The sequence below is a fragment of the Xiphias gladius genome, chromosome 24 (genome assembly GCF_016859285.1).
Source record: "Xiphias gladius isolate SHS-SW01 ecotype Sanya breed wild chromosome 24, ASM1685928v1, whole genome shotgun sequence".
NCBI classification, from domain to species: Eukaryota; Metazoa; Chordata; class Actinopteri; order Istiophoriformes; family Xiphiidae; genus Xiphias; species Xiphias gladius.
The window spans coordinates 24,574,766-24,586,340 of NC_053423.1; the positions used below are offsets into that span (position 1 = coordinate 24,574,766).

The 11,575-nt window shown below is 42.4% G+C and overlaps 1 protein-coding gene across 3 annotated transcripts in view; it reads right to left on the reverse strand.

Annotated features, from left to right (window-relative positions):
• The window catches only part of LOC120786209 (tenascin), a 56,807-nt gene that overhangs the window by 8,914 nt on the left and 36,318 nt on the right, over positions 1–11,575 (reverse strand). For 2 of the 3 annotated variants that reach the window (XM_040121487.1, XM_040121488.1), the window contains 3 exons: positions 8,684–8,837; positions 6,932–7,201; positions 2,456–5,803 (listed from right to left, as the gene is read on the reverse strand). In XM_040121487.1, the coding sequence (XP_039977421.1) occupies positions 2,456–5,803; positions 6,932–7,201; positions 8,684–8,837 (3,772 nt within the window). The remainder of the gene's footprint in view (positions 1–2,455; positions 5,804–6,931; positions 7,202–8,683; positions 8,838–11,575) is intronic. The other variant, XM_040121489.1, reaches the window with a different exon arrangement.

Genomic DNA, 11,575 nt, shown 5'->3' on the forward strand with positions numbered 1-11,575 from the left:
TTTAATGACAGAGTTTTGTTCTTCATCCATTCCTTTGTTAAGATCTTAACATATTGTGTAACATCTGCAAATTTGTAACACAACAGAGAATCAGACTCTTCTTTCTGAGAAAATATGATCCTGTAAAGTTAAATATGTATCATCCTGTCAATCTGTACAGTACTAACACATATTGTTTCTTGACACCCAGATCAATTTAATTATAAAATGTCCACATTTAACTTCGGTCTAGTATTGATTTATTGATTTATCGTAAATGGATTACAATCTGCACACACATCTGCATTTGGAGGTAAAAGGTGAAAACAGACCAAATGTACAGAGACCAGCTGTGGTCTTACCCTGGGTGAGAGGTGAAGGGGTGTCAGTGAAGCTGGCTGTTAGCTTAGCCTGAATGAGAGAAGACCAGAGCAGCAGTGAATGAATGGTGTTGTTATGTTGTTACTGTTGTTTTTTTAAACTCTCATTTGATGTCAACTCAGTTGACTGTACAATACTACTGGACAGACTGGAAACTGGGTTCGGCTCTCTGGCACAATGCTAAGCTGGTTCAAGTCTTGTGTTCAGGAAAGGTACTATTTTGTCTAAGCTGGTAATTTTGCATCTGAGTGGACCGACTTGATGTGTGGAATTCCCCGAGGCTCGGTCCTTGAACCCCTTCTATTTAACACTGACCACATAATACAAAACAATAAAATCAGCTAGCATAATTATGTAGACGATACCCAAATTTACTTTGCTCTGTCACAAACTCTGCAAGGGATTGGAACAAGTAAACGACTGGATGTCCCTGAACTTTCTCCAGCTGAATGGAGACAAAACTGAGATAATTGTCTTTGGCGCAAAAGACGCAAGGCTGAGAGTTAGGACAGATTTCGACTAAAAAAAACAAAAACAAAAATCAAGTCAGAAATCTTGATTCTTAAACAAAACAGCTACAGTATACCAAATCAATTGCTACATTCTACCATCTTAAAACATAGCAAGACTCAAAGGATTCATGTCCAGGGGAACTGAGAGAAACTAATCCATGCTTTCATCTCAAGCAGGTTAGATTACTGTACAGGTCTTTTCTTGTGTCGACCCCCTCAAAAAGAACCAAAAAGAAACCTTCAGGCAACTTCTGCTCATTCAGAAAGCTGCTGCTAGAGTCCTAACAAAGAAGAAGACAAATGAAGACATCCAAGCAGTTCTCAGGTCTCCGAAGTGGTTTCCAATATCTGTCTGTTGCAAGCGGGGTATGTTTAGGGTTTGATTAAATTAAGGCCACAGAAAGTACTTCAGTTTAGAGAAAGATTGCCATCATAGTTAAATATTTGAAAACAGAACATAAAACCAGGTCTCCGGTGTCAAAGACAAATGCAAGTCCGCTACTTTTCACCGCACTATATGGACATCACACTAACTCCTGTCAGTGTCACTGTGTCCTTGCTCTGGACATGAATCATGTGCCGCAGAACTGTCCAGTTATAATGTACTGGACAGAGGGAACTCAAATTGCATTTAACGAGTAAGTACCTCTAAAACTGCAGGTTTTGGGATTTTCAATATGTAATAGGCTGATGGAAACAGTTTTGAAATATAATCATGGACATTGCAGGAACTGCTTCTGCTTCTTGATTTTATTTCTTTGCATTGCAGACATTTCACCGGTGAGTTGCAGCAGGTATTTGGATATAAACTTGAATGTACTTGAAGAAGTACATACAACCCAAGAGCCAGTAAGTATAAAACTTGAGAATCAATCAGCAGAAAAGATCCACTTGAGTTCTCATCTCCAGGTTTTCTAGTTAGCTGGCATGCTAAAGGAAACTGACGCTAATGTTAACGTGCACCTAAAAGCCACTACAGAACAGATAGAGTTTACTAGTTAACAGTGTGTCGAACTGTGCCGATGTATATCTGAGGTTTGACATCAAATAACTGAGTGTGCCTTTGTTGTTGAGAGAGTGTTGATTATGTATTAATGCTAAATCATGAATATGAGTATTTCAAATATTCATGAAAGATGGGGAGAGAGTGCACAAATAGCATGAACACAAAACACAAATTCTTAATGGGCTTTTTCAACATCAACATCAGCTGATAACAAACAACCAAACAGATTATATGTCGCTGAACCAAAGTTTAAATGAGAGACACATGGGTGAAGAATCTGCAACTGTAAAGCACAAGCTTACAGTTTTCAAGAGCAGCGCAGCGCTTGACCTCTTGAAATGAAAATGGAGGAGACATTAAATGGGTAAGCAAATATTCCCAGTCATACTCAAGGCAAGTGGTGATTAGTTTACAATGGAACATGTGTTTTAATCAGCTTTTTTACTCTGAATAGACTGAGATTGACTGAGGTGCGAGCTCGAGAGGAAAGGAGCCATGGCTTCACAACATTGACAGTAAATGTTGTAGCATTGAACAGTAGTATTTCATATTGTTTTACTGCCACAATGGCTTGTACCTGTACTGATGACAAGCTTGTGCAGTCTTGACAGAAGGCCAGGACCCTTTCCAAGCAAGGTCACGGTGTACTCGGTCTGAGGAGGCAGATCCTCAAAGCGGAGGGAGCGAGCTGAACCAGGAAGAACTTCTTTGAAGGTTTTGTCACTTTCTGTTGCAGGTTTGACTGTTGTTCTGCTTTGCTTCCTTGGAATATGTGTAACGACACTTTCGGGTATTCTGTTTTCATCTTCAGTGCTCCTATTTCCTGATTCCGGTTCTTTGGTTGGTTGTTGCTTCCCTTCCTCCCCTTCAATGCCACCCTCATTCTTAGAGTCTTCTTGGTGTCTTTCCTGATCTGTCTTGCTTTTCTTCTGCTTTGGCTTTTCATCTTTTCCAACTTGTTTCCTAGTCACAGCAAAGTTTTTGTACTTTCCTTCCAGTGAGTCCCATGTGAGCGTAAATCCATCTGAGGTACGGTTCGTCACTCCCACGTAGTCCAGAGGTTCCCTTGGGACTTCGGAAGAAGAAGCATCTGATCCCATCGGCGGTTTGGAAGCAGCACCTCTTGTCTGTCCCGTTTTACTGTCAAGCACCCTTTTTGCGGTCTGATTTGTTTTTGGATCCTCTCCTCTTTTGCTCTCGCTGATGAAGTGTCTCATCTGGGTGCGATGTTGTCCTGTTATACTTGTTGATGTTGGTTGTCTCTTTGGAAATTTGACTGGCGTTGACGCTTTTGGAAAAGTTTGTTTCATAATTGGTTTACCTCGAAATGTCAGGGGATCATTTATAACAGGACTGACTTTCTGTTTATGGATGCCAGAGTCAAAATCAGAGTCTGGGGTATGAGTTTCTTCTTCCCCCGAATTTGTTTGGATCGGAGCACTGTCCTCCTTTTCCAATTTGTTATTCTGTTGTCTGACAGTAGTATCATGACCATCCATCTGGACACTTGGAATTACATCTGCAGCTCCTTGTTCCCTTGCTTGTCTAATTTGGTCTCCTTGGGTAGGCCTGGGGACACCCTGCTCTCCTGATTGGTTATCGGTGATCTCAGGGGTACTATCCTTTTTTAGTTGGCTAGTTTTACTTCCAACAGTAACACCAGTTAGCTTTCTGATTGGGAAAGGTTTGTGCATGAGACCTCTATGTGGATATTGAGGTTGTCTCAGGTGTGGACGCGTTTTGTTTTGGAAAGGTCCACGATACTGTTGGGGGCGACGGAAGTAACCACCTTCGGTGGTTGGGCGATGGGAAGAAGCCACTCCACTGAGAGCCCGATTTAACTCATTGAACATGCTTGATGTGGAGATTCTCATCCCAGGTCTATCTTTATTCTCCTCTCCTACTAGCTCCGTACCTTCGGTCGGATAGGATTCTTTGGAAAAAGGAGGAGGAGATGAGGTGGATGGTAATTCAGCAGGAGATATCTGCTCTTTCTTTGTCATGGTTTCAGGATTTAGAGGGCGAGTGGGGCGAGTCAAGAGCTCCAAATTTGCACGAGTTCGGTTCCGAAGAGGTCCCACGTTTGGATAGGGGCGATGCACATATCCACCCTTTGGAGGAGGACGGCGAACTGGGATTTGTCTTCTTCCTGTCTGGATCTTTTTCTGGTTTTGTTCAACTCCATAGGATGCAGGTGTGGCTGCCCCATCTTTCTCTCCACTTGCATCCCTAACTGGTTTGTTTACCTCAACTGAGAATGAGTTCTCTGAAGCAGATAAAGATGATGATTCATTTTTCAATGTATGTCTGGTTTCTTTCACTCTTCTAGGGATACTGTTCCAACGAAGAGGAGAATGGGGAGAAATCCTAAAATTTAGACCGGTTTTGTTCTGAAATGAACCAAAGTGTAGGCGTGGACGACGTATGAAGCTGCGTTTTGGAGGTGTTGGGCGGAGAAGAAGTATGCCACTTTCTTCTGAGGGTGGTTGTTTTCTTTCCTCTGATGATGCAGTGTCTGGGGTGCCTTTGCTGTTATCAACGTCTAGATCATTGCCTACAACTGAATCTGATTTATCTGAGCTGGGAGAGGATGATGATGCAGGTGACAGTGATAGGGATGGTAGTGACGATGGTGGTAATGGAGATGATGGTGATAAAGTTGAAAGTGATGGTGATGAAGAGGGTGATGACGAAATGAAATATCTTAGTGATGATGATGGTGGGTCTGTTGATGAGAATGAAACTTGTAAGGGTGATGCTAAAGACAATGAGGATGAAGATGATGGCAGTGATGATGATGGTGTAGCTGATGACTCTGATGATGATGATGACTCTGATGATGATGATGATGATGATGATGATGATGATGATGATTGTGGGATTGATGAGGATGATGAAGAGGACGAGATTGATGACAGTGGCTTCAGTCCCGTCAAAATCTGATTCCTCACTGTGTCTGAATCATCAGAGAGGTTTGATAGTTTGGACAGGTGAACAGAAAACGTTGTGGTATTCAAACTGCCAAAAGTGTCTGTCAGGAGTTTATGGAGAGGATCTGATGAATAGTCACGGTCTGTTTCTGTAGACGAGGGTTTCAGATCAGAAGGGGGTGTACCATCTGTTTCAAAGGAACGCTGATCAGACCCCAATGTGTTTCCTTCCAGCACTGTGCCATCCCCTTTACACCCGCTGCCTCTGTCCTTATGGGGTAATCTGATGTGCGTCACTTTAATTTTGTTCAGACATTTCTTATCCTGGCTTTGAATAGTCCCAGTTGGCTTTGAAGACAGTGGAGCAGTGTCGTTTCCTTGGCCTACCATACGAACATCTGGTTGCTCTTTTGATTCCTCTGAGCTACTTTGTCTGTTTGTTTCTGAATCATTTCCAGACATCACAGCTAGATTTTTGTCATCCCTCCTCTCAGTGCCTAATACTTCAATGCTGGGTTCTTTCAAAGTCATAGCTATAATCCTGTTCCCTATTTTGGGGGCCCCTGGTTTAGGTTTTTTGGGTGCTATTGGTGCGTTCTTCTTCTCCGCCATTTGGGGCTTATTCAAATGGCCAGGGCGAATGTTTCTCCCTCCAGGCCAAACTCTGGTTGTGTTGAAACGGAAAGGCCCTGGGCCTTCTTGCTTCCTGGACAATGTAAACCTTCTAGCAGGTTTGGGCCTGGTGATCATCGTCCTGCTGACCAGAGGTTTTGTCCTTGCAGTCACAGAAAGTGTAGAGTCTTTGTTAGGTCCATCGATACCTCCAGCTTTTACAGACTCTGACTCTCTATCATCCTCCCTCCTCCCCTGTCGGTCAAAGTCTTGCACCTCAGGTGATGGGTTAAGTTCTTGGTCCGAGTTGCCGACATCTTGTCCTGGTGCTAGTGGGACGTGCATGGTCAAAGCTGCCGTGGTAGCCCTTGGTAATGTCTTCCCTAAAGATGTGAAGGGATTGAGCATTTGGATTCAATGTTAAGGTCACTGTATGTTGCTGTTGTTAATAATACGGAAGAAACCATGTCTAACAAAGGAAGGAAAAGTAATATTCATTTGCCCCATTTACACTTGTCATGTCAAGTGTGTCATATTCAGATAAAATCCAGATGAGATATGAAACACTTTTATTCACACTCAGCCATAAATATGTGTCCCTGTTGACCAGATCACGAGTCTGATTACAATCCATCTTTGTTTTCCTGGATAAGTAAGTCAGGGTCGGTCTTCCTCCAGTCCAGAAGGAGGTGGTAATGTACCTGAAGCTGCTAGGTAACTGACAAAAACAACAAAAGAACCTCTGACCTTTGGCAGTTTATATTCCCACACACTGACGTAGTGTGTGACTCAGTGTAAATGGGATCATTATGAAGCTTTTCAGGAACCCTGATTTACAGTAGTTTGTCAGTCATTATGCACGAGCAAACAATTTAGGGCTATGGTCTCCATGTAGAACCTGCAAGGGGAAAATTGAAATATAATTAATTGTAAGGTTGGACAGAGGAATTGAACATGTTTGGTGTCCGTGTCACTGTTGAGAAGGAGTTATAATGACCAAGTTCAGGAAAACAGGGCAGCTTGAGGAATATGTTCTTCCCATCATTTTTGCCCCTGGAGGGTTGAGGCGGCACCGCGCTTCATTAACTTTTACGGAAACTTTCTCCACACTGTAATGAGTTTTATAAGATGTGTTCCATTTAATAATGAGGTGTCTGGACACATAAAGTTTAACTTGCTCTCACTTAGTAAGGTTGTTCTTACCTGAATACAGTCTGGACAAGAAACACTGAACTTGCTCACACTTAGCAGAAGAAAAGGTTGAGGAGCATATTTCGACAAAACAATATCAAAACAAATTTACATACTGTAGCTGTAAAGTGTAAAGTGTAGGAGTGGAGTAGAGTAGCTACATGATTCATGCAACAAAATTACACTGTAAATCAAAGGCTGTATTATAAAGTGTTTCTGAGTTTGTGTAATACTGTAATTTTGAGCCCCGTTGTCACATCTGCTGATCTAAAACAGAATTTCATCGCCATCCAGAAAAACTCATTTTCAGTCATACTCACCGGGAACTGCCTGGGTGGTTGCTGGTTCGCTCTGACTTGTGCCCCTCTCCGCCACGAGGATGATGTCGTACAAATGCCCGGCCTCCAGCTGCCGAATGTGGGCGGAGTCTTGGTCAGCTGGGACGGTTATTTCATGACTCCTCCCTGCTCCGTCGCTGGATGTGACGGTCAAACGGTACCTGTCAATCTCACCCTGTGACTTCTCCCATTGGACCACTGCAGATGTTGAGGTCGTCTTCACGACTTGGAGGTTGGTGGGACCGGAGATGACTGAAGATGGAGAAGCAGAAGAAGAAAATGTCAAAATAAACAATTCACAGTTTTTACGTCTGTATTTTATTAGGTGACGTGTAGCTTTAGTAGCATGGATGGATTATAAGAAAATGGACCCTTGTGTACAGACAGGTAAAAGCTACCCAGCCCTCCTGTGCATGAACCCCAGAAAGTTTGTGTCTCTCTTTCGGCGTCTATGTCTCTTTAGTTTTGCATTTTTTGTGGTCGTTTTGTGTCACTTTTTGATCATTTTTCGTCTCTATGTAGTCGTTTTGTTTCTCTTTGTTATCATTTTATGTCTGGTTGTTTTGCATCTCTGTGATCATTCTGCAACTCTTTGAGGTTGTTTTGCGTCTTTTATGGTCATGTTTTTGTCTCTTTATAGTTTTTTGGTTTCTTTTTATGGTCGTTGTTTTGCGTATCTTTGTGGGAATCTTTCTGTCTTTCAACTGAGCTCACTTTCAAACAAGAAATATTAACAGTTACTTCAGACAAGGGCCCTGTATGGCCTACAAGGCACGGGTCCAGAGGCCCAGGAGGCCCCTGACCCCTTGGGCCCTTGGGTCCATGTCTGGTAGGTAGTTTGGTAATCCATCCATGTTTAGAAGTGATTCCATGGGGGAAAGCACTCTTTAAACCTTAAATTGACCCTGCAGACTTGGCTCAGCACTTTTCTTACTTTCCTGAACTCACATACAGGATCCTGCAGCCTCAGTCTTCATGTTCATTGTCAGCCTCTGGGCAGCGTCCCTGCAGCTGTCACAGATTACATCTTTCACAGGAAGGGCAGCGAGAGGAAAAAGTTTAAACTATTTCTGCCAGTTTGGCCATTTGAGCAGCTGACATCTGCCAGCATGTTGGTCAAAATCTTCCTTTTCTAACCAGTGCACTTGAAACTGCACTTTTATTGGGGCATTTTACAATTGTAATTGTTACTATCAACTACAGTGTATTCATTATTTCGGCATCTGCCATATTTGACGAATGTGGCTTTTTCAGTGCAGGTATTGACATTGATATTTTGCATTAAAGCAGTAGCAGAAGTGTTGTGCTGGTTATCAACAGCCTTCATTTCCATTAAATTTAATGTTTTCAGCTTTCCCCTCGAAATCTTGTTTTTCTTGTGAATGTAAAACACTCTCTGCAGCAGCAAATTAGGGCATTGCAAGACACACCTCTTCAATGTTGTAGCAGTAAAATAATGCAGTACAAGATCTGAGATACATTATAAAACAAGGGAATGAAATAATGTTTTTAAAGGAGAAAATTCAAGACTGACAGCAAGGTAATAAAGGTCATAAAACAAGTTGATAAGAAAATAAAATTGGCCTGATTCGATTTGGGTCATTTCTAACTGCCAACCTGATGTCAAAAAACATTTTCTACTCCTGAAGTCTTTTTTCCATTTGTCTCAAAAGAAAAATACAGCATCATAAGTGTGGTCTTTTCATAAAGGACAAATAGGGGTAAAAATCTCACGGGTCATGAATTCGGTGGAGCTCTCGGCTCCCCTCCTGCCGTTGATTTCTCCGGTGATGGTGACGCTGTACTCCTGACCGGCTGCCAGTCCTATCTGAGTGAAGGTGGTCAGGCTGCCCTCCACCTGGGCGATTATCTGCTGGTCACTCTCCTTCTGTTTGGTCAAGACAGAAAACAAAGTAGAGTCAGTAAGATGCCCCGTAGATACCTGCATGAACACCAGCTATAGTGGAAGAGGAACGAAGTCCAGCAGCTAAATGCTGTGAGCTTCAGAGGTGCTGGTAGGTGGCTTTTGTACCTTTGGACAGAGCCAGGCTCGCTGTTTCCTCATGTTTTTCCAGTCTTTTTGCTAAGCTAAGCTAACTTGCTGACTTTAGCTTCATATTTATTGTGCAGATGTGAAAGTGCTGTTAGTCTTCTGAACTGACACTTGGCAAGAAAGCAAGAAATAATTTCCTAAAATGTCCCAAACTTTTCATTTAGGACTTATAGACCAGTCCCAACAGGTGTTTTGGTCGATCACAGTCAGCTGTGGAAGTTGCTTCTTGTCCTGCCCAATGTACCTTATCCCAGACTTTTCCCAAACTTTGGATTTCCAGGCTCAAGCAAACTCCAGGCTTCAAAGCATCCCTGAGACAACAGATCTGAAATTGTTCTTGTATCTTTGATCTCTTTCTTGTCTTCTGTGTTTCGTGTACATTGCTAAATTTGCTCGTTTTCAGTCAGGATCATTTCACGCTGCACGCTGATTCGAGGCTCTTCAATCCCAAGAGAGCTGCGAGTTCTTACTATTCAGATTATGCATTGGAAAGGCTGAAACTTCCCATGAATTAAGAGCTGATGCTTATACTCCACAATTACCCTGCTGGGAGTGCTGTGCAACCATTTTTTTTTTTTTTTTTTTGTAATTTGTAATGAATGGATACCGTGTTGTAAAGTAAATGGACCACAGCTGGTTGCCATGTTGGTTACTATGTTAGTTGCCTGGTGATGGAGTTTCAGAGGTTGTCCTGGATCGGTGTCCGTGGGTCAAAACGCTTTAATCCATTTCCATATGAAAGAGGGTGACATCGTTAGAACTGAGGCTCCAATGAATTCATGATACGCTTCAAAACAAGTCGTGGCCTCTCTGCGTGGCGTTCAGGGACGAGGAGGAGGAGGAGGAGGATAGGAGGAGGAGGAGGAGGAGGATGAGGAGGACTGAGACGGAGTGACTCTCGGTCTGCAGGTTTATGGTCATTTTCCTCCGGCAGAATAAATCTCACGTCTCTAAAGGAGGTTCACCCTTTCTCCAGGACGAGTGAAGCAAAACTTAAGAGTAATTTTTCCAAAGTAACTAGTAACTGTACCTATTGGATAAATTTAGTGGAATAAAAATTAAAATATTTCTCCCTAAAATGTAGTGAAGATTAGAGGTAGGAAGAAGGAAGTACTCAAGTACCTCAGATTTGTACATAAGCACGGTACTTGATTAAATGTACTTATTGTGTTTCACCGCTGACAGATGGTTTTTGTTTAGGTGGGAAGTCGAGGACTCGATGTGATCGCTGTTAAAGTGGTTTTATGTTTAGAAAACACAGTTGCTACATGACTGTGACTAAAAACAGATGTTGCCTAAATCCATTTTCAAAAATGATCTATGAGCTTGTGTTTTCTGAATTCTATGCACAGGGCAAGAAGATTTCCAAATACAAAGTTGTTGAATGGTCCGCCAGTGAGCCATCCAGGTTGCCTCTATTCGTAACGACTCCACTGGAAGTACATTACAGGTCACGATCATCGGTTTCATCTCCTGTAAATGTTTATGACCACAATGATGTAAAATGTCACCAGCAGCACAAACAGGGGATGTTGGTGAAGTCAGCACCAATGAACTGAAGAGGCGGGAGTAATTACAGCGAGTCGGTCAAAGGAAACAAGAAAATACGTCACTTAGTGGCACATCTGAGTGTTTTATAATCTGACCAGCGCCACGAACGTTTTTTGATCTGCCACCTCTACGGCTCGGTTCGGTCGAGGCACAGTTACAAGTAAATACTGTTGATGCGGTTTCCCATGTCCAACTCAGATGCTGTGTTTACCGACCCATCCAACAGTGACATCCATCAGACAGACTGCACATGAATGCCTAATCAAAAGGAAACTCATATTTTGATTGGGCTTCTTTACCGAATGCATCAGTGTGTGATTCAGGGAGAGTCCAGGCTGAAATTTAATAAAAGCTATTGAAAGAAACGAGCTGTTTGAGCTGCACTGACCACAGATTTATTCTGAGGACGTCTGATGCTTCATCCACAGTAAACTGGACTCCAGAATAAGACTGCAATTTAGTTCTGAATTAAGTTCACTTTATCCACTTTAACCAATCACATAACCACTGCTGGTTTTACTGGCGGTTGATTCATCGTTCCCACTGACATAAAGTCTCCGCTTCCTGCCACTGAAATGGTCATCTTGGACTGGTGGACCTTTTCATGTCCATGACCGACGTCACTAAATGGAGACAAAAAAACAAAACTGCAGTTGAGCTCCACGACTCTTTTTAAAAAAAAATACTGTGTCCTGCAGCTTTTTTTGACCATGAGAAAAAGGATTTTTTACATTTCTATTCAGAGGTCATTCGACTTTCTGTTTGTCATTCTTCGGATGGAAAGTAAAGAGATAAAATGTCTGAACTTCAGCGCTTTAAGCAACTTCTCCTCAAGAAATTTTCTTCCCCAATGTTCCTAGATGGGAAACGCAAAATGTTTCTTTAATGAACTGATGCGCGTAAGAAACATGATCGTAGTATCAGTGTAAACATCACATAAATTCAAACATGGAGGGATTGCGATGAAATGTGGTTCAGACCTTCATGTTCCCCTCAGGATGAACTGTAATGGTGATCCTCTG